Source organism: Bombus affinis, chromosome 5 (genome assembly GCF_024516045.1).
Source record: "Bombus affinis isolate iyBomAffi1 chromosome 5, iyBomAffi1.2, whole genome shotgun sequence".
Taxonomy (NCBI): Eukaryota; Metazoa; Arthropoda; class Insecta; order Hymenoptera; family Apidae; genus Bombus; species Bombus affinis.
In genome coordinates, this window is record NC_066348.1 from 9,935,192 (window position 1) to 9,958,689 (window position 23,498).

General features: G+C 38.1%; 1 protein-coding gene across 4 annotated transcripts in view; it reads left to right on the forward strand.

Annotated features, from left to right (window-relative positions):
• The window catches only part of LOC126916983 (E3 ubiquitin-protein ligase MIB1), a 441,377-nt gene that overhangs the window by 312,832 nt on the left and 105,047 nt on the right, over positions 1 to 23,498 (forward strand). The window contains exon 10 of one of the 4 annotated variants that reach the window (XM_050723363.1): positions 8,718 to 8,816. The exons of the other annotated variants lie outside the window; for them this stretch is intronic. Coding sequence (XP_050579320.1) covers positions 8,718 to 8,721 — 4 coding nt within the window. The 3' untranslated portion in view covers positions 8,722 to 8,816. Of the gene's footprint in view, positions 1 to 8,717; positions 8,817 to 23,498 lie in introns of those variants that run through there. 4 annotated transcript variants of the gene reach the window in all.

Consider the following 23,498-nt stretch of genomic DNA (forward strand, 5'->3'; position numbering starts at 1 on the left):
AACCTTCCCTTCATACTCGTCACACAGGGGTAGATCGTCGTATCGGAAACGCCCATATGTGCCGCCAACCATTATTAATTTAAAAGTGATTCGCGTCATCGGTTTGTGAACTTAGCATTCAGAGCGCGAGGCAGTGATACACTAGAGCCGGCGCCATTTCAAGAAACGATCAACGATAGCTGATGGTTGTTCCCGAAAGCGATTCCCCTAGGGAAATTCCGTGCACATCGATGGCGCACAAGCACCAATCCCCAATGGGATCCCGTAGGATCGACTACTCGTTGACGAAGAAACGACAACGATATCCGACCGCCGCCAGGTTGTGGATAAACGTCGATTATCGCGTTTTAATTAAGCCTTTATTATCTGCCGGCGAAAACTTGTTATTGGGTAATTATTCCGGCGTCAGGAAAGACTACTTAGCTGGTGCTCGTTGTGGTGCATCAAAGTGGGTACTCAAAACCAAAGCCTCTCGGTGTGGTTCAGGCTTGAAGAGCGAGAGTCGTTGTCAAAGAAACCGTTTTCCGTCTCTGTTTTTCTTCGTTTCTCTCTTTCCTTCTCGCTATCTTGCCGCCGGTTTTCTTTCCTTCTTCCACTTGGTTCGTTATTCTTCTTCGTTTCTCTGTTGGAGCGTTCTCGTGACCATCTCATTCCGCAACCCACGCCCGCTTGTTCGCTCGCTCGCTCGCCATCGACGAACTTTAAATTGGCAGAGCGCATTCGAGGGTGTTAATATCGTCCCTGGGGAGCTGCTTGCTCCTGGAGGCGAGGCCCCGTAGGCTGTGACGGACGTGAAAACAATTTGGAATGGCGCCTTCGATTTTCGCTTGGAATTCCACGAGGGAGATTCCGGATGATACGCGTGTTTTTACGCGTTTTTCTGATAAATAATGAAACAGGTGCGCAGGCCCGGCAAGATTGGCGGAGTTTGTAAATGAATTTCTTGTGTAACTGATACTTTTTACGCCGCTTTTGTGATTGATGGTTGTTCGGTATTGTGCGGTTTAAAGTTGAAAGAAGTTCGGCTATCGTTGGAGACGGGTTCGAGGTGAACCTTGATGTATGGTTGGTAATTACGATATTCGAAATTCGCAGAAAGAATTATAATTGATCGACCTGTCAATTGCATTCTTGCATAACTAGAAATTTTTAGAATCACGGAATCGAAAGTTAACAAAGACGAATGAATTTTGGTCAGATTGAACTTGGTGCTTGCATATATAATTACAATATAATTCACTATTTTTATTATTTATTCAATACTATTATTATTACTATTATTACCATTTATTCTTTATTTATCAAAAATGTAATAACGAGCAGAATTAATCCGAAATGAAAATCGTAATCCAACGACAAACAAAATTCCTTCACTGAAATTTCCTAATTACCAAGCTACTCAAATTTTTCATTCTCAGTTTCGAATCTATTATTGGCAGAAAATTTCCTTGAAAAGAATATTTTTAAAAAATCGTCTAGTTCGCATAGAATCGAGCGACGTGGGAAATACACGCAAACATAACGAATATGTTTACCATGGTAGGAAGACTGCAAACAGTACCCCGTATCCAACCACACTGTGGTCCTGTAACGTTGGTCCACGTTCATGGAATAATTAATATCGTCTCGGAGGAGCCGGAAGATCTGTGCAATGCAAATACTCGCCTTTGATGAACGCAGCGACAACATCATCACAGGGATATTCGCTATTACACTAATGGAATATCAAGAATGTGATAGGTTACGCGAGCAAAGAGATCGACAATCGATTAGCCTGTATACGCTTGATGAAATTGATCAAAACGATAGCGTAACAGGGAACAGAAAGAGAGAGAGAGAGAGAGAGAGAGAGAGAGAGAGAGAGAGAGGAGAGACAGACAGATAGAATGATAATACACGTCACGCTTCGTTTACCTCTTTTTGAACCAGCTCGGAATTAAACGTACGTGCGCATCCTGAAAAGCTTAATTACATTTTATCTGCAACCTAGATTTTAATGAAATATTTTGTCGGCTACAAAGTCGCTACAACCTATTATCGTTTGTGCTAATATTACGTTTTCCATGTAATCGTGGATCAAATTGCTGGAAAAATGTCGGAATGAATAAACGTGGAAGTTGGTCGTTGAGCAAGATTCGTCACACGATCAGAGATGATTTTTACCTTTGAGAGTTTAATATTTAGCGAGTCTGATAATCAGCACCGATGATCAGGCGATAGACGTGTAGATTTCGGATATTTACGCGAGTTTACTTCTTCACGAATGGAACTAAACAAGTGGAACACGAGGAGAGATTTGTCTCACCCTTTAAGTATTATATAGCGAGTATTTTACCTTGAGAAATTTCTATATTTCTGTAGATTACGTGCATTCTGTATGCTTTTACACGTACAGATGCAAATGCATGAAAATCTGCAATCTCTGGATGACCGATTGTTGCCAGATTTTCAGATAGCATTTGTTTAATTTTCACAATTTCATTTTTCTCTACGCCTCGATAACGAATCGAAAAGCTGGAACGATAAATGAAGCGAATATGAAGGAATCAAGATCTTTAGTAGCAAAAGAACTTTGACATACTTTTAGCTTTAATAAAGGCGTTGATAAAAATGTATCTTGCGATAGCGTTAAAAATTAAAATCAATTATTCTTGCATTTACGGTGCTTATCGTCGCGAAATTTGCATTATTTTCCACTAGAAAACTATAATTTTTTATTTTTCTGACACATTCATTAGTTACTATTTGAACTGTATAATTATCCTGTCGTCTACCTAGTAGTTTCTAACGGGTCACGCGACGATGACAAGTTGTCTAATGCTTCGTGCGGCCAAGTGGAACTCTGTGGAACTTTCTACTTCCAAGGTTGACCAAACTGCTGTCTTACCGTCCATAGTAAAGCGACTGTTCCTTCTTCTCCTAAGAAATTGTATGCTGAGGGTGTAATGAAAGATTAAGGAAAGACACGGTTCATGTAAACCTTAAGAATCCTTAAGACAGCCAGAAGAATTAGAATTTTTAATTGAATCATGGCGTAATCATGGCGATACAAATAAAATTAGGATAATTGGAGATTGAGTAGCACAATATACGTCTCGAACGATGATTAATTTTGCACATGTATGTTTCGCGTCTATTACTTTCTATTTCCATGTATAAATACATTTAATATATTTCTACGTTACATTTATTATTATTTTATCAATATATATCGACAATTTCATTCTTTAAGCAAATTGAATTAATTATTTAATCAATTCGTTTCTGAGATTTTGTCCATTTTTAGTTCGCACGTCTGTTGTTTACCCGCAAAACGATAGTTAAACATTTTAAGAATTTTCCGGTTATTAATATTTTGAGAATTTTTGACCAAATGGCATTCATTTATGTTTGTTCTGACGCTATCGTTGTTGAATCAAATTAATTTATAATGGCTCTATTTTATCGCGTAAAGTGAGATTGTTTGATACATATTGCTTTATCGTGATACGCACGCGAACGTTTCTCACGTTGCTACTTCGTATTCCATGTGCACGTAATTACTGGATAGCGTTTTAATGTAATATTATTGATGTTTATGGAAGACTGATTATCTCGTTCTCATTCAAAGTATTTCATTATAACTTTCGTTTTATGGGAATCGTGATTGTTCACTTTATGAATCATCGTTTTATATTACGTATACCATTATTTTCAAATGACCTGTTTCTTTACCAGGTTCTGTGCCACATTTTCACAATGCCAAATTTCTGCTAATCGTACGAAGCTACCACTAAATTACACGCAATTTAATATTCTAATCTAATTAATCATTGTGTAGGTATATGTTCTTACATACGTCCTTAAAATTTCTGAATAATATTCCTGGCAAATTTATAATAATATTATACAACATCTTTATTACTTTTTCTATATTCTAATCTCCACTCGCATAGTTGCAAACAAATAAAGCATACTTATTTCGAATATTTGATTACCTATTTGACGAGCAATCGTCAAACGACGAACGAACGTTCGTTTACACGATTATTTCCAAATTTTACTAGAACCAGGAAAGAGCAAAGGTTCGTCCCAAACGCGTCATAGAGCCAAATCCCCTGTCTCAGAAATCTCTATATGTGTCTACCTGTAACTATTGTATTAATTTTCCATATTACAGCTATCGAATAGATTACCGGAGAAATGGACGAAGAAAGGGAAAGAATATCGTAAGGGTGGCAATAGAAAGCCGGTTGTTTTCAATCCTCGATAATTCCTGATTACAGACGACAGTAGGGTGTTGGCTGGTGGGCTGGCCGACTGCTTGGCTAGCTACGCGATTTAAAAGTAATTATGGCCGCCTTATTTATGTCGCCTCCGGGTATCGGCTTCGGGTCGCACTATTTCATGGGGATTTAGGGCGGGCAATTAACAGATAAAATCTCCTGCTATTTTTCTGCTACCGAGCACCAGGCCGGAGTCTCACTTCCTGGGGATGTCCAGCCAGTACACGCCGGTAACAATTTATACAACGTTAAACAGCCCTGCTTAAGCCTTCTTTCTCTCTTTCGCTCATCGTTCTCTTTTTTCTCGCCTCCGTTTCGACCCCTGTTTTCTACCCTCCCTGCTCCTTCCCCTCTTGCTGATCCTTCTTGATTTATCTGCGATTTTAATTCTCCTTAGTGTTACTTCCGCGGAAGGAAGCTGACCTTTTTCCTGCTCGTAAGACTCAAGGAATTTCTCTTTTTGTGGTGTTCATTAAGAACGGTTGAGTCCAGCTGTCTCTAGTCAACGAAGCGCTAAGATTTATCGCCGTTAAATGTTTAGAACGAGCAAAAGGTCGCTACGTTATTTATCGGCGGAGGCATGCTGGGTTTAGGAATTTAATAGCGCAAAGTGATTCAGTAGAGATAGGCCGGTTTAATCCTTCCCATCGGTTCGATGCTGAATAGAAATTAGTGAGAATTCGATACATTGTGGGGAACAATTACGGGTCGCTGTTGTACACGGCTTTATTGCATCAATCGAACAGACAAAGGTAAATGAATCCCATAAATTCGATAGAGCGACGTTATTCGTATGATATCGTGACAAAAATTGGCTTTAAGTCGATCATTAACATAATTACACGTACAAGACATATAACGGTACAGTTTAAATTAGATAAATGAAAGAGCTACGAATTTTAAAATCTTTACAAAATTACTCGTAAATTTTTAATCATTTATAAGAGTAGACATATCTGATTAAACATACGTATACAATTTTTGTAATATAACATAGATAGGATTAAGACAAATATCGTAATTTCGAGGAAGTTCCATTAAAAATTAAATTTACTCGAACATAGAAGTCTAAGCGAGCAGGAAATCTGCATTTATAAACATAGTAGGAATGCATATCGAACTAGGTGAATGTACATCGAAAAGGAAACTAATAGTCTTCATATTACTCTTCTGTGTTATTTTATAAGATACTGCGAAAACAATAAACGTTAAAAGTATAGTTATAAAATTCCTAGAAAGTTACCTATCCAAATTTCAGCCACGCAACTCACGAAAACCTAACGAACGATTACCTCAAAAATAATACCATACATCGCCTTCGTTTTATCTTCGACATAAATACGATCGTGTCGCCCCCTTAAGACATAAAAACTTCGTTTACATCGAACCATCACAGAGTCTCAATTATACCGTACTCGAAGCAATGATTAACATTAAGATTTTTCCCTATTCAGCAGGCATTACGTAACTGTTTCATTGGAGGACTCGTGACGCAACACAATTGATGCAACGTTAAGCAGCCTCGTTTAAGTCGTTTTCCTTTCGTTCCCGTAGCTTTTGTTCCTCAAAGCAAACGGCTTTCCTCTTTTCGACTTAACGTTTTCTCTTCGCTCTAATTACGTGTTTTCACAATTGAAGACCACCGGTTCCATTGACCAGACATCATAAATCAACAACAACCCTTGGCCGTGTACCTACCTGTTTTTCTTCTTCTTTGCTCGACCGAGGAACATCAACAAGATTTCGGCGAGTTCTTCAAGTAGAAGTCCGCACGAAACGGCCTGCGGAAGGTGTAGTTCGTTGCCACTCGAGTATCTCATTTTTGAGCCACTCGACAGGCTGAAGTGGTGGAAACAGCACGGATATTCCTTAAGGATCATAATGCAAAAATAGCGAGTGAACGTCTCCGAGAATTCTTTCAGGTTCGCATACCGACGTTTCTTACCCCGCTGCTTACGGTTTCAACGAAGGTTGTTAAATGTGTTGTCTGTTCTCGTTAAATGAAATAATTCTGGTAGGGATAAAGTGATTGTGTTCGGATTATGATTGTTACTTGGCTGGCTAGATACAATGGAGGACTTGTCAAATTGTTGAATGCTTTTAGAATTTATACTCTGTTGCTTTGTTTCGCGAGGAATCTGTTGCGTTGGTAACCTTGGAATTGTGAAGTATTAGTTGTGTATTACTCGACGAGACTTATGATTTCTCGAAATTTGTCATCGGTAAAACATCACATGTAATATACTATTTTTGCGCTGTTTGATACACGTCACTTGTTAGTGTCTACAAAACTATTTATATATATGTATGTATGAAGTTGTCCTCAAAGTTTCTTTCGTTTTATAAGGAAATAATAGATGCACAATGTTTTTCGTTTTATATTAGTTCATTGAATTATGCACGAAAATAATAATAGAAATAGAACGAAATGGATCATACCTAATTCAATAAAATAATATAAAACAGAAATCGTTGTTCATCTATTATCATTTTATGAAACGAAAGAGACTTTTCGGACAACCTAATATATTATAAAATTTATGTTCCGATTAATTAAGTTCAAGTATATGAAACTTCGTATCGTTTCACACGACTAAAACGAAATGTAGGGCTTGGTAAAAAAAAGCCTTGTTGAAAAGTGAGGGAATGTACAAATACTTTTTTGTAGTCGCTGTATTATACAGAATTTTCCAAAAATAAAAAATACATTTTCCTTATGCAAGTGTCCCATTTTTGCTTGTTGAATTGCGTATACTTTCCCATCGCATAATCCGCTTTATTATTGAATTATGCTTCAACTGCATTATCACTGAGAATGTTTCGAAACTCATAATGCATTCACTTTGAGGATAAAGTACACCAGCTAATTATCAATTAATAATACCTAATATCTTTCAAACAGTAAGTACTTTGTTCAAACGTCGAGTCGATGCACGAACTGATAAAATTATTATCACAATGTTCGTGATTAGAGATAGTGTGTCGCAATGTTGAAATATCGTTTGTCCTATCACCATAATTATACATCCCCTAATTACGTGAACATTTTTTGAAAATGTAAACTATGACTGTGAAAAGTATCACGTGTTATAATTCGTAACGTGCACGCATACAAACTTAATTGACAATATAGAAAATCATTTATCATGATGTCAATTAATATTAAAAATTAATTGTGGCGAGATGTGCGTATAAAGAAAATCAATTGCGCAATGTTTGAAAAAATCAACCGCTCGTTATTACGAAGATATTCCCAGGTATTTTCACTGATGGAAATATGTATAATATGTAGCCAACATAATACCAGTTAATTAATGAATGAATATTAATAAACGACATACAATACCAGATAATTATTACAATCGAAATCGATATTCATAAATCAGTGTTAGTAATCAAAAATATTATCCCGCTACTTTACTTCGAAATAAATCATTATATTCTGATCTTGTCTGTTAATAAAACAGGCTTATATACCGTACCTGTTAGAACCAACGTTTCTAACATAAAACTGAGAACAAAAGATTTCGTATCTTGGAGTTGCTACTTTATGCAATATTATCGTTACATGATTTATACAGCACAGCCTCCCGTTCACTGTTCTGATCGATCAGCTTGGCTCAGGTTACGCGTTTTATATACAGTTTCCAATAAAGAACGTTAAAGAAAACGGGCTGCACTTAATCTATGACACAGACGAAACATCTGTTATTTCTAGGAATTCTAATATTTTCGCTAAATATATTCGCTTGCTTCGATGATCTGGATTTTGAGCTATCTCATCGAATGATATAAATCGAACGTTTCATCGAGTGGAAGATTGTTATAAAATTTCCTATTATCGAGGCAAATACCTCTTAATAATAAATCATTGACTTTTCTCTGCCAGGAAGAAATTTTCATGACAGATATCGCGTTCTGTGTTGTTCTGTTTAAGAGAATCTATTTATTTTAAGGAGAAGATCTATATATATTTTAGTAGAAGCTGTCATTGAAATGTACAATTGTCGATATTAGTTGAATTATTGATGACTTGCTATTGATACGTCGTTATATTTAGCAGTGAAGAGCGCGTATCAGAACTGTCATTGTGCAAATGGTATTAATTATAGCTACGTGAGTTAATATTTTAGTTATATCATGTCTCATATCGGAATGTGTGTTTCCAATTAGAATTCTGTGCGTGTACAGTAACTAGGGTAACTTTAATAGGCTGATGAAATGGAATAGTTTGCTCTGACTAGCTGTTTAGTTCATAAATGATAAATATATGTATCATTTGGTAGATAAGTCACAATTATAATAATATACTTTTCTACTTTCAAACAAGAAGACGTTTAAAATGTAGGAACAGAGTACAAAATTCGTAAAAATTTTCCTTATTTATCCAATCTGACTTTCATCATAGTAAAGTAAGAAATAACCGATGACAATCTCTCTGTTTTATTTCAGGTAAGCCATTGACTTTGATAAAAGTTCGGATGCAATGATTGTGACACAGGAACAGTAAGTGTTCTCCATCGATTATTTGATAATTTCTAATTGGCAATTTTTTATTCGTTTCGTCATTTCACACAAACTTTATAATAACCATTTTATTTTCTTATTTGCATGCCAATATGATCGTCGACATTTCCAAAATCAATCGTAAAATATTGCAGATATCGGGACACATGCGTGACATATTTAATCAATGAGATAATATTATTCCAATGATTGAACGTTTGATGTAAATGATTTCGCGAAAGTTGTCGGGTATTGATTAATGACATTTCAAAAATGAAATCATCGATGAATTTTCCATGCAAATGCGTGTACCGGTGCACCGTACACAGAATCAACAAACATTCGTTGATTACGTATGCGTGCAACGCAACGCAATAATTGTGAGTAGGAATTAATAATTAATTCACCGGACAGCGCGATAGTAATATGGCAAACGGCTGGATTTGTCATGCGATCGAAATTGTTATCCCGTCAACGAATGCGATTTACAATCAAATATTATAATGCGAGCTCGTTTTTAATAATTGATTCGATGATTGCGAACGTGAATAGATATTTCTGAGTCGCGGCATCGATTATTGGTCGTTTTCGCGGTATTGGCAGAAAGTATACTTGTTAGACATTATCTCATTCATGCTCTGTATTTTTTAACTTACAGTAACGAATGCTATAAAGAACGCCTGTATGAAGGTTTACTATTAATTTCAAATAGCAATTTTTAAGTCGCGTATTACGTGTACTGTAATTTTCTTGAGAATTATTTTCTTGTTCCATTGAAAATCAATCTTGCACTTTGGCTCGTTAATATTATTATAACTAGTGGTGATTGACAATGGTCGTATTTTCTGTATAGCATATTTAATTGATACAAATCACGTAATTTTTTGGAATAGATACAGATTGTAGAATTACCCTCTCTATAATTTTAGAAATATCCCTCGTTGTAGTACTAAAATATTATTTGTCTCGATAGTTCTACCTTTGACTGCGACAAAATTTTACCAACTATATCTTGGAACCTAGCAGATTCTTCCTATTTTTAACTATTTTATGTTACAATATTGTACAACTCCTTTTTGATCGTAAAGTGATATTTAGATCAAAAGGTCGACGAAATTGTCTTTTTTCTGTGATTATCGCGTCTAAGTGCAACGATATAACATAAACATCGTCAGATTAGCTTAACTCGATTGCCGCGATATTATCCACTTTTTAACGTTTTATTGTCACTCGAATATCCAACGTGCAAAGTTTCCAGCCAGTTAGATGAAACTAGGGGAAAAAGTAGCTAAAACCATATCTTCATTCGCCCAGTCGTTTCTCGTATCGCAGTTTTGCATCCCGCGGAGGGTTCAGAATCTCGAAATTTCGTGCCCTCGGGTCTCAATTATGGAACAAACGCTCCCCCTCGAAACTGTCGATGTAAACAGCGATTTTCTAGCTGGCTGTACACAGAATTAAAAGCACTCTTGAGGACTCGTTCGAACGAGGCAGCTGTTAGCTTGCCATTTCAGGAACGCCAATATTTGCGCGCTTATCGTTTCCTTCGAGTATCCTTTTTTTTTTCTTTTTCGTCTACTCCTCTCTTACTCTTTCTCTCCATTTTTTTTGCCTTTCGTACTACCGCGTGGTTATCGGTGATATGTATCGGGGTGAGGCTTGCCGAGGACATTTTCATTTAAATTTGTATCGAAAACGACTGACAGTACGTACACAGAAGACGAGAGTTCGGTATCGGCTCCCTTTCTCGTTCGACGCTCAAGCAGAATGAATAATCAATCCCGTTGCCCCGGAGAAAGCAGTTTATCGAACGATTCCAAGGGAAATCCGTTTATGCGAGGATAGTACTCGTCGAATCGAGGGTTAATTTTGCGACAAATATTTGCTCCCTCCATTTCGTCTACTATTTTCGTTCGTGCCATCCGACGACTTCGTCGATGCTTCGTTCGATTGCACTCGAAATTGTTGAAAAATCTTGGTCATCAAGTTAATCTGGTCGCGATTCTGTGATCGAATCGCTGCTTTTATCCCTAGCGTTTCTGACGTTGCAGAGCCATTCGAAGTAAAGGGGTTTTCCGTTGTGCTTCTGTGATGAGAAATGAGAAATTTTAGTGGAAAATGATGTACGTACGTTTCTTCTAGAAACGGGAGAAGTATAAAATATGACAAGCTAAGATCCGTATTTATTTAGGGCAATGGTTTTCAATATGTGATACGCGAGAAGACTTTTGAAATTACGCAGCAAAATCAAACAATTGATCGCTTGTTATAATTTAAATAATTCTTAACACGCGATATATGTAGTTGAAGTGTGCAAAATTTAATGCACATACGCAGTGGCTACAAAAAGTATTCTCACATACTCATATCTCCCAGGAAAGCGGTTTTTTCTTAGCAGGTTCTACGATTTATTCTCGCAGTATCAAACTTTCGTAGTAATTTTTACAGTCTTTTGTAGCCACTCCTTATACAAATCAACTTAACGCAATTTTTACCATTCATTTTTCTCTCTATCTGGAAAAATGGCAAACTCTCGAAATTCATAGCGTTCAACCGATAAATGATATAAACTGCAAAATGATCAGAAATGCATTTTCTTGTTTCTATCGGGAATTTTGATCTCTCACGATCACATCGATGATTATTTCAGCCTCTTAATTATTTTCCATCGATTCGTTGTAATTCCAAATAAAATTCCACAACAAACGTTTTAACGTTGACGCGCGAACCTTTGATAATGTCAAATATACTTCTCAGAGGGGAAGATTGATACTGGATAATGGCGTGCCACATTTTTTACAACATTGTGCTCGACCTGCCGGTGACACTTGTCCAACTCTTTGCACCGAAAGTAGGATACAAAAATCGAGACAACGTAACGATGGACGTGGTTCGACGTCTTGACGTTCCAGCCAGCTGCTCCTCTTTTTCACGTTTACAAATAGATGTCAATGCCAGTGTCTGCGGTCTCCTTGTGCCTTTGTCCCGAGAATCATGGTAATTGCGAGTCGAAATGACCGGGCCATTCGCAGTCTCGTCGCTGAAATCGACGCCCATCACGCTGGTTAGGCATCCGGCCAACCGGAGTTCAACGAACTGTCCGAGCCTGTTCCACGAACGATCCTCGTTTTCGTTTCGATTTCGCGGGATCATCCTGCCAGCATCGTTTCGCTCTCACGGATCGCGTGATCCCACTTCCCGCGTTTCAACTATCGATCTCGTTGTGCAGCATATTTCTATGAGCATCGAATTCGTTGTTTCACTAGCGAGCCGTTTCTTGTTCATTTGTCGATCCAAACGTCGAGAAGAGCGTAAAGTTTCGTTAGGCTTTTTCAGAGCTAATTCTGCTTGTTGTTCGGTGTTTTGATACGGTGTTTTAGACCGCAGAGTCTTTTTGTGTTGGGTACTGTGCGATTCCAAAGGTTTGCAACCCGAACGAAATTTTATAAATGAAAGTTAAAGTTGGTAAATTATCTCGCGCAAGAGTAAGATATTTGGCGATAAAACGAGCAAAGTTCTATAACAGAATTCTTAAAAAAAGATAACTTATTATGCAAGATAGTATCCATTTGTAGGAAATATTTCAAATGGCTCTGCTATTTTTCTTCTTCTCGTTGATCAATTTTTTATTGTAATAGAAATGATCGAAAGGAAGTTCTATATCTCTTCTTGTTATGCATTTAATATCGCGTGGTTGATTTCGTGATATGTTAGAAGATTTCATCTTCATTTTCCGCGAAAGTAAGAAGCACAGTAGTGTTTAATGGATCTTTCGAACTAAATCCAGCATTCTTGCAGAATCAAGTTGGAAATGTTCTCCTATCGTTGCGTTCCAAACGGAAATTGTCCTCTTAAATTCATAAATTGCTTGTACGTACCGTACCGAGCAACCGTACAGTGGTAGTCAATTAATCAGATTATTGCGAAAATCGATGCTTTCACGACAAGTACTCGAAACTCGTTTCATTGTACGTCGCCTTCGAATGCGAGAAAGCATATGCATGTTGGAGACTTCCTATGCACCACATAATGTACGTCATAATGTACGTAGCTGCGCGCATTTATCGAAGGTCCTCTAAGTTAGCCAATAAGTGATGAAACGTTTCCATATTGACGAATTTTAAAAAGCGTTTCCAATTAAAACTTTTAAGCAGTTTCCGTGCAGCTTTGGCCCTTTTTTCCTTTTGCTTCTTTTTAACCAAAAGTTTGCTTTATAAAATACACTTTTTGGTACGATTTATGGTGCTTGATAATTAATGTTGTTTCTTCCTCCGTAGCCTGCAAAATAAATATACTTTTGCTGGGTAAAGTTGATCGAAATATTATCCCGTTATAATCGGTATGATTTTATTATGAAAATACAATGTTCTTAATATTATTTGATAAAGTATTATTGTCGTAAATTTTAGAAAATCCTACCGCTTTTTTTCTTTATCTTTTGAGACGAATGACTAGCAGTCTTTTAAAAAACAATGTTAATCGACCTGCTACTTTGACCGCAAATGAACTGACTTTAAATGACTTGAATTTCGTGCGTATTCATCCTGTCATTGCAAGGTGAGAACCGAAGAACTTTCAATGGTATTTCAGATAAGAGACGGATGAAAAGAAATATTATATAAAGAATACTTGATACGATATATCAGCAACTTTATTATCAAGGTATCAATAATATCTTTTGTTAAAATGTTAAATTCAACCTATGAAGCTGTCAGTCGTACTTTTTTCTCACATTTTGGCGAAGAAAACTTGTTCTAATTTCCTGTTGCAATTTTGTACCGTTTCAAAATCGCTTAAGTTTCTCTGAGATTGTAAGTCGGTGCGGCGTTCCTGAAAATAGTTTCCTGGGTACAGCATCACCGTTCCTCAAGCTTTCAGGATCGTCTCAATTTTTCTTGAACCTAAGGGAACTGTTGCAATAGACGAGCTCGACTTCTTGGCCATTTCTTCACACGTCGAGGATGAATGTGTTTCAATTAGTGGTACTGAAACCTCGTTATCGAATTCTGCAGTACGTCCAGACAGTTCTTGATCCTAGGATTCCTATTTCAGAATCTCCAGAATCAATATTGAGGGTTCCTTATTTTAACAGCGGTTCCGCTATAAACTCTGTTGATATTCGTGATAATCTCTGCAGCATATATTCCTTCATTGAATTCCAGATAGAAGTCGGAAACGCAGACTGTCTGAATAAATTATTATATCACAAATATTGATAATCTTAGCGACAAGATAACTCCTCCTTTCTGGTTAACAAATTAAACCAGTATTTTCATCTAACGATATGTATTAGATTGGTGCATATGAAATGCCCTATTCTCGTATTATACTTAAATATCGCGTGTCTAATATGACGAAATAAATTTGTTAATTCCAGTAAATGGAGGACTAAACATAGAATGTCTGTTTTTTTTTTTTTTTATCAATAATTCTATTGAACTCAATCAAAGTGTGTGAAAGACATCGCATATGGTTTCCATGTTTTACTCGTTAACGTATGTACATTATACTGCGTTCATTTATTTGTCGGAGATGAAAGGGCATCGGGGCCTTTCTTTTGGAATTTTTGGAAAGATCCCCAATACTTTAGCCTAGATTTTTTATTATAGCTGTATTTAAATAATAACACTTGGAAGTAGTTATTTATGATTTAATCCGATTATGTGTGCCCGAGATTTATGACAGTAGGCTAGGGCTCTAAGTGACACAACGAGTCGCTAAACGTAGCCACGGTCATGGGATGGACGTTTTTACGTAACAAAGGTATGGAGTAGTTTTATAGCTCTCCTTAAAAATATAAGAGTTAAATAGAGAAGAGTATATAAGTGCAGTTCCACTTGGACTGAGGGAGTTAGTTGAGTTCTACTTGTACTGTGGACAAGTAAATTGAGTTACACTGGAATTGTGTGCCAGTAAGTTCAGTTCGACTTAGATTAGTCGACAGTGGATTCGTTATTGAATCTAAGATCATTGTCATTAGCATCTCGAGTATCTAATCGCCATGGTTACTTGTCAAATTCTGTAATAATCATATTGGTACCAATAAATATCATCTATATCGTATAACAACAATGGCTAATCCAAAAGAAGACTCGTTACACGCCCCTAATCCCAATGAGAACTCGACATATTAATGAAGTTTTAAATTCCCTACTAAAAGAGAGAAAGTTTCTGAAATGAGAATTCGAGCGTAGCTATTGCATTGTTTCTTGCATCTCTTCGTCTATATGGACGATTAACGTTAAATCAACCAATAACTCGAAGAGAACAGTGTTGAAGAAAAAAAAGGCCATTACTTTGCACACGCGACTAAGCTTTGAAGATTCTGATTAATAATTATAATACAATGCTTTTATACGGTTAATTAGAAAGTCAAAAAGTCCTTCCAATATTCGTCTCCCTTCCGTAATTTGTAAAAGGACGCAACGCTACGTCATCGATCGTAAATGCGTTAATATTGCATTCGTCAAATTATTAACGGTATCGTTGCTCTTCTGTTGCAAGCTTGCGCATGTTTTATCGATCCTGTATTACGAGAAGATAATTCGCATATTTATGTGTATACCGTGGCTCATAAGTATCAGGACACTTTGCTTGATTTATAATAACGGTACACGAATGTGAAATGTATAAATGAAAGAGAAACCAGTGACCAAAAGCAATACTTATTATCCTTCTATAGAATCAACGAATAATAAATCTTATTTATTTGTTTAAAGATTGACCGACAGTGTATCGAAATTTAATGTACGATTAGTCGGTGTATCTACTGGTTTTCGTTAAAATTTTTCAAACACGTGTTACTACTTGAACTAATAACGATCCTGATTTTTTTTTTTTTAAGAACTCTTTTTTCGTCTGCTATGTGGGTTACAAAGTATCGTCGAAGAATTATTCCATAACTGTCACTATTTCATTGCTATCGGGGTTTATGTATCCTGTTGTAACAGTAAAATAATAATAATAGAATGTAATCGTTATTTGTCATAAATTTTACCGTGGTTCCATAATCAAATTATATTCCGTTCAAAATAAGTAAGTTTTCACATACTTTTGAAAGGTGATGTATAAATAGCCGCGTGATTAGGCGCGCATTAGCGACTTAAGAAGATTAAACAATGCAAAAGAATACGAAATTGATACGTTTTGCAATCGGTAACAAAATGACGAACGTACGAGTCAGAAATGTATATAACTGTGGCTGTTTCGGTACGCGTATTGGAATTTATTCGATTGTTAATTATTCGAGGGTGATTAATGAAATTGCCGCCATTGATTACGGTTGTCATCGAAGGAATGCCGATGATTAAATAAATGTTCGTTTCATCGTGCTTCGTGGAGATGCGCCCAATGAAATTGTTTGAAACTTATATTAACGAAAAGATTATCGTTCGTAATCGGATTTTTTGTCCACGTTGATAGGATTATTGCAGTCGAATTGGCAGATATTCAAGTAATTATAGTATTTCGTGTATAAGCAGATGAACATAATATAACGGATCAATAGTTGAAGGTATTAGTGTATAGTTATATGACAGTGAATTAGATTCATGTGATATAGGATCGGTAATAAATTATTACATTCACTTGTTATTATTACATCATTATATGTGTATTTATACATCCGTGACATTTATGTTACGTAGGATTTATAAAAGTTCGATACATACATACATACATACGTGTATAAATAATCAAAAAATTTTAATATAGATTGGGATTTATATCTGTTGTCAACGTGATTCCCATCGTATCGTATCTTGCATTTATGATATATGATTTATAACAGTCAGTTACTCTCAGATCGTATTTTTTGTTTCGGAAAGAGCAATTGTAACGTGTAGTGTGCCCAAGAGAACTGACGATTCGTATGCATGTTTAATGTTGTAACTATTTGTTTTTTAATTCCCGCAAAAAGATCGATGGGATATTTCTGTCCATTTCCATTTTGTATATTTATTTTTACCCTATGTTCTTGAATAAAAATTTATCGGTGCCAGGAAACAAAAAATAGGAGGAGAAAATTGTGATCGATCGGGGAAATAGAAAAAATATAAGTTCTCTGAATAATCGTTTCGATGACGGATCATCGTACGACGACGAAAGAGATAAAAGATGTCAATTCATTAAATAATAATAATAATAATCTGTAGCACTATGCAATTTATGTACAATGTATCTTCTATAACTTTCACATCATATAACAAATACACGATTATTATACCTTTGAGACGGACTAGAATTATCTAATAATTTTTTTATTTATTCATAATAAAAATGCTTAGAATGACTTCACACGTACATTCCCCTTTCTCATAATATTTGTTTAAATCACATTTGCACTATAGTTGTAACATAATTATACTACTTGTTATTATCTTTCTTATTAAACCATCAACTCCCTGCAATACTATTGTTCTATTGTTATTCTTACTATTGTTCCTAACTCCATTATGTGTAACTCCATGAAAACTTTGGTAGGTACATCATTGGACTTCATATTTTTATTTTGGTATCACATCGTACACTACTCCTCAGTCTTTCGTCATGCCCATTTCACACTCTCATCACGCTCGTCCTATTTCCTTCAAAACTTCTATTTCTTTCCCGTGTACTACTAGTCTTCCATACACCTACTTTATTGGAATTTGATTACGACATGTTTTAGATTCTCCTCTTATATCTTATACCCTATATCTTATTATATCTTACACGTCTTTCTCTTCGTACCTTTTCAGTGCTGATTGCCTCATCTGTACCATTACACCTACTATTACATCTACTATTACATCTATATCTCACCAATAAATTTCTATTGTTATTCCGAATCACTGAGACTCACAGAACTTTGCTACTCGCAAACACTGCACATTTTCAACACCATTCGAAATTGGTCACTTTCCATCACTCCGATCTCTCGTCAGCAAAAGAGTTCTAGAGGAGCTCTAACGGAAGACATTTTTTCGCAACTTTATCGCATCGTCTCGATACACCATTCGGTCGCCACAGACTTACCACACGATAAGTTGATACGCGAGATCGTTGTAGAGAGTTCCGCACAATTTCCATTCCTCTGAACTGCCGCTGCCGGTTTCCTATTTTCCACGTGTCTACGTCTTCCTCTCTCTCTTTACAAGGCCCCTATCACCGCACTTAATTCTATTTCGCACACTCGCATGAAGCTACTACGGCCGTTCGTACGAAGCCCGTTCTGGCCTCGTTATCGCAGCTGCGATTTTCAGTAGCTCGCGAAATTGCATTCGCGCTTACTCGCCGCGCGAACGCGTCAGAAGCCGATTGAATCTTCTTTCACGATCGCGTACCCGTTTCGCGAACGGCGACCAGTCTCGTTTCCAGAGTCGTCGTCTCGATGAAACACGCACCGGGCCACACACACACACATATATATATATAGGCCAAGTGTATAGGTGTAGGAAAACTACGAAAGGGAAAAGACAGAAAAATAGGGGAGGAGCTCCGTGTGTCTGTCTCGATGAGGCGATCTCTCGAAGTAACTGCACTCCTGCGAATTAGCTGTTCGACAAGGGTTTCCAGTGGTTTCGCATCGCGACGTTACGTGGAACGTGAGCCACCGGCTGCCTTTTTCCGAATTACATTTTTGATTTATACGGCCGTGCAGCTACGGCCGTTTTCCCATTTACATGCAGATGCCATGGCAGACGTAATTGCACGTGGCGTGCTTATGGCTAACGCCAGACGTCCGGGCATCTTCCAAATCCCTGCTCATTCATCGCTCACGATTCGCCTCTCGTTTTATTTCTTCTCTCCCTGCTCTCTCGCTGTTTCCCTCTCTTTCTCTCTCTCTCTCTCTCTCACACACACACATACTCTCTCTCTATTTCTTTCTTTCTTTCTTTTCTTGCCGTTCCGTTCTTTCGTTCGTTCTGCGGTTTCCTTCTTCCTTCTGCCCCTTTTTTTCACGAAAATACGCACGTACTTCGCCGGTATCGCCGGGGGGATAACTTTTATTGGCACGTCCTGACGTTTCGTTGGATGGAACGAACCGCGAACTGGCGCGCTGCGTGCCGCTACTGAAGCAGGAACCGCGATTATTGCCTGACACCGGGGAGCGTTTCGTTTTTATGCTGGACAGGATTTAGAATTGGCTCGAACTTCTGTTCGATCTGCGGCGTAATGATAACGCGGAACTTTGCAACTAACGCGATTTATGGGGTCGGAATCACTGTACGAATACCTTGACGGTTCATCCCGAAGCTAATTTCGAATGAAGAATGGCGTACAGTTGGAAGTTAGTTGGGGCAGTTATTAAGTGATCGATACTTTCGTTGGAACGTACGTAGGCCAAATGTATCGGGGTCGATGAACGTAAAAAATACGCCTGTATTTTACCCTTTGCACGCTGATTTATCGTGTTCCGGTATTAGGAGTGATAATAGTTGTACATTTTTCTGTCGAGCTGGATACGTGTTGATATATATTTCAATAGAGTATTATTTAATATCGTTGTTCTTTTATAAGAAAGTAACTGTTTTATTGAAATTGACTGTTTTTTACATGCAGACAAAGTTATTATACATTTTTGGTATCGTACGCTTTTATGTAGATTGCTAGACATTTGTGGGAAATTTGCAGACACAAAAACGTGTAGAATAACGTATATAATATGCAAAATATTATCTCTCTACTTGCTATAATATTTAACAAGTGAAACAAACATTGTTTTATACCCGCGCGTTTTTTGTATCTACAATAAAGAAAAAAGAAACATGAATTCGCGTAAACATTTGCAGTCACAGTGCATTGATAACAAACAAAACCGCTTCAAACCTGTTCCGCTGAATATTCCCAAAAAATACAGTCACCTTCCAACCCGGAACCTTTTCGCTTCTATTTTTTTACTATTAGAATCATCTTCATCGAGTTCCAGTAAATTTCACCGACATCGGCCAGCCAATCTCCCAAACAAAACACCGTTCCTCCGCTGTATAAACCAACATTCTCCGACATACAATACTAGTGGAATATCGAATTGCTTTATTAGTCGTTCGCTGACTCGTGTACCGCGTAAGAACACAGAAGCGCGTAATCGTTGGAGTTGCGCGCCCAGGGAATCGCCTCGTTTCGAGAGTGCTCCGTTCTCGATTCGCCGGAAGAACAACGCCGCCAGCCCCCGGAGTACAACGATGCACAGTGTAACGGAAATTGCGCGAGAGCCGAGCCGCTTCGAAACGCAATTATCAGCCTGGCGTCGACTATATTTTCACGAGGCAGCACGGCGTTCCGCGTGCCGCATTAGCTCGCTTCGCAATAATTATTATTTATCGGCCGGCCATTATATTAGCCAGGCACGGCCGTTAACGCGCCGCCGTCCCCCGCGAATCCAATTGATTTCCGGAATTTATCGCGCGGCAGATTTTCCCTTTTGTTCGGCCCAGTCCCCGCGGACTGGCGGAAAACGCGCCGCCAGTGGACGGCCACTACGTGTAAATAATAAATTTCCTACGAATAATAAATCAGCACGGTTGACCGGTTTGCACGCGAGCCTGAACAGCAGCGGTGGAATCGCGTCGTTATGTCCGACATTGCGAACTGCTGCAATGACGCGGACGAGCGACTTCTCCTGGAACATCGTTGTTTCCGCTTCGATTTAATGAAATTCGACTGACCATACCGCTTCGCCGCAGTGTGTACGCCCTATCGATTGTTCTAACTATCGGCCGATCTCCTTTTTCAGGGTTCGCTGAGGTTTGATATGACGTTACGTTGGTTTTTCATTATTTCGAGTGAAATGATTTTGTATATTCTCTGTTGCTTTAGAAGAGCGTGGAATTTTGTCGACGAATTTTGAAGATTTATTTTATTGGAACATATAGAACATGATGAATTTGTACAAGTACTTGGGTGAATCAGGATGTTTAAGAGAAAATCATTAGGAAATTGTGAAGATTTTTATATTTTACTGCCAGTATTGTCTTTTTTACAATTGTTTATACACAGTCATTTGAATAGTAAAGTCGAGAAATGGAAGTTCCGAAACTTTGAGACAAAGATTTATCTCGGTAATCGTTCCTCTGATAATTTGGGCCAGTTATTTCGTATAAGATAATTTTCATGTTCTCGTCATAGAAGATTACACAGACTATTGTTTGATTTCCAACATTTTTTAAATATCTCCTCTATGTAGTGTAACATTTCGAAATACAATACAGTGTTTTCACCTCGCGACCTACAGATTCGTAAATTTTGCTCGTAACAAATACATTGACGAAAGAAAACAAAAACCCGGCAATCCATTCAATACGCGATTGCCGCGTACCAAGTTGCCCGCGGTCTCGCACCGTACGCTCGCTTCGTCTCTTCCACCCTGCAAATCATTTTCTAATTAACAAAGACCAAACTTCTGCCTACGATCCATCCTCTATTCTTCCTCTCGCTAAAGTACCAAACAATTACTCGAATAGCTCGGATTTTTCGAAGACGCAGCCTCGAACCGAGGCGAAGAAAAACAGAGAATGCCGAGCAGCTATCTCCCAGAACGCAAGTAAAACACAATTAACAACGGCGCATCGGCTTGCGTAATTAGCCCCGAAGACGGGGAACCAGCGGGTAGGTCGTGGCGTCGGTGGCAGCAGCCGGCGCGTCGTGGCGTAACACGCGCTGAATTTAACGAACCGTGGGTCGAGCAATAAAGTTTCGTCGGCCGGGAACGGAATAACAAGTTCATCGTCGCGGTCGGGGCCAGAAAATCCGCGCCGCGGATATTAGCCGCGAGGCCGACCGTGAGCTGGCGAAGAATATCGTTTCATTTCGCTAAAGTGGAGCGCCTAGCGTCCGTAAATCCTGGCCGGTCGCGTAACGATCGCCGGGGAACCGGTACTCGGAGAAAAACTGGTCGAGGCTGCAGGCGTAAGGAGCTCGAGCATCCAACATCACAGGGGAGACGTGCTCGAAAGATAATTAAAATGTCTTGGCTTGCCGCGGCAGGCACGAGTTATGGCACGAACTTGCCACAATGGCATAAGCGAACCATCCACCCCTTCTCAAGCTCATCGCTCGTTGCGACGCGAAATTTAACGAGCTGCGAACTCGTGAACCTGTTGTAGTCTTCGTGTCGTAGAAGTATCCGGTTATGTACTTAGCTTCGTGAGGATCAAAGGTGTTGCGACGTCCACGCGGTTCATCCATTGTTCAATAAAATAAAAGACGCTTTTATATATTTATTAACCAGCGGGGTTGTGTCTCTTTGCTCGACGAATCGCTCGTTCGAGAAATCAGACAGCTCTCGTTTCTTTTTACATCGTTGTTTTAAGATGTCAAAACTTGCAAAGGGTTGAACGAAATGAAATTAAGAGACACGAGTTTGGTCGCATTTTAGCGTATACGTTTGGGACGAAACAAATAATCGGAAATCGGAGATATTTTTATTAAACGCGGATAAGTTTGGGGAGGAATAACAGCAAGCACGTGTTTCTAAGATTCGAGAGAAAACGTAGCATAAGAACATGGCATAAAAACGTTGCAGATTCTGGCTTTTTATTGTACATAGGGTAGATTATTTATATTCAAGTAAGCATGTTAAATTTAGTATCGTTGAATTTATGGTACTTTCATATAATTACAAAAACTTGATACTGTGAGAATGGAACGTAAGTTCTGGTGGAAAGACGTTTCATAAGCAAATAACGATATTATTTAGATCTTTTAAAGTCATTGTAAATGTACGTGTATTATAAATTAGACGAATTTCGAGATTGTTGTTTGCAGAATGTAAATAGCTATACTCGAGACTCGACATTTTGCTACACGAACTTCTCTCAATTCTATAAATATTTCCAACAAATTCTCTGCGTATAGTACAGCAATAGATACAACAACATACTATCGGAGTGATCTAACCCGTGCAAAAGTTAAAATCCCTGACATTAATAATACGGACGAAAACAACGAATAAAAAGGTGGATAAAAGAGAGAGCAAATGATTCAAGTGAAAAATATATAAAACTAAGCTAAAGATTTGATGTCCAATAAACACGGAACAAATGGGACATGCACGAGAGAAATTTATCACGAGTTTCTCGTTTTACGAGAAAAATTCGTCGAAAAGTATCGAGGATCGCTTGGAAACACGCTGATTACGACATGAAATAATTATTTCGAAGAGGGAGGATATCTCGCGTTTCTCTCGCGTTTACACCGAATCGGTGTCACGATAGTATCAAGCAGAGACGATGGATGGACGAGAAAGGAACGAGAGATAGAAAGGGATGAATTACGAATTCTGAAATTCAGCTCGCGGGAGATACTGCAATTCTGGCAATGGGGCGAGTTAACGAACTGTAAATTCGCGAAGTTCGCGTATCCTTTTGAGAGGCGGCGATGAAAGTGCGCGCGAAGTAGCGCGGAACCAGCCAGCGGAACGTTGGCTGGCGAGCCGAGTACGATCGAGAGCATGAACCCGATGAATAGGAAATTGGTAATGAGCTTGAATTGACGTTTAAATATTTGAAGCGTTTCCGACCATTTTCCCATCTATCGTTTTCGAGCCGAGATTTGATTTATAGGCCAACGAAGTTTGTACTTATTAATTCCGAACGATTGTTGGGATTACGAAATGACGAAGTTTTCTGCGAGCCCGTTAAACGCCAACTGAGCTTCGTTATATTGATTTAATAACGCGCTTAATCAAATTATTTCTGGCTAAAGTGACCAATTAATTGTTCGCGATGATATTTTCTTGATGGAGGG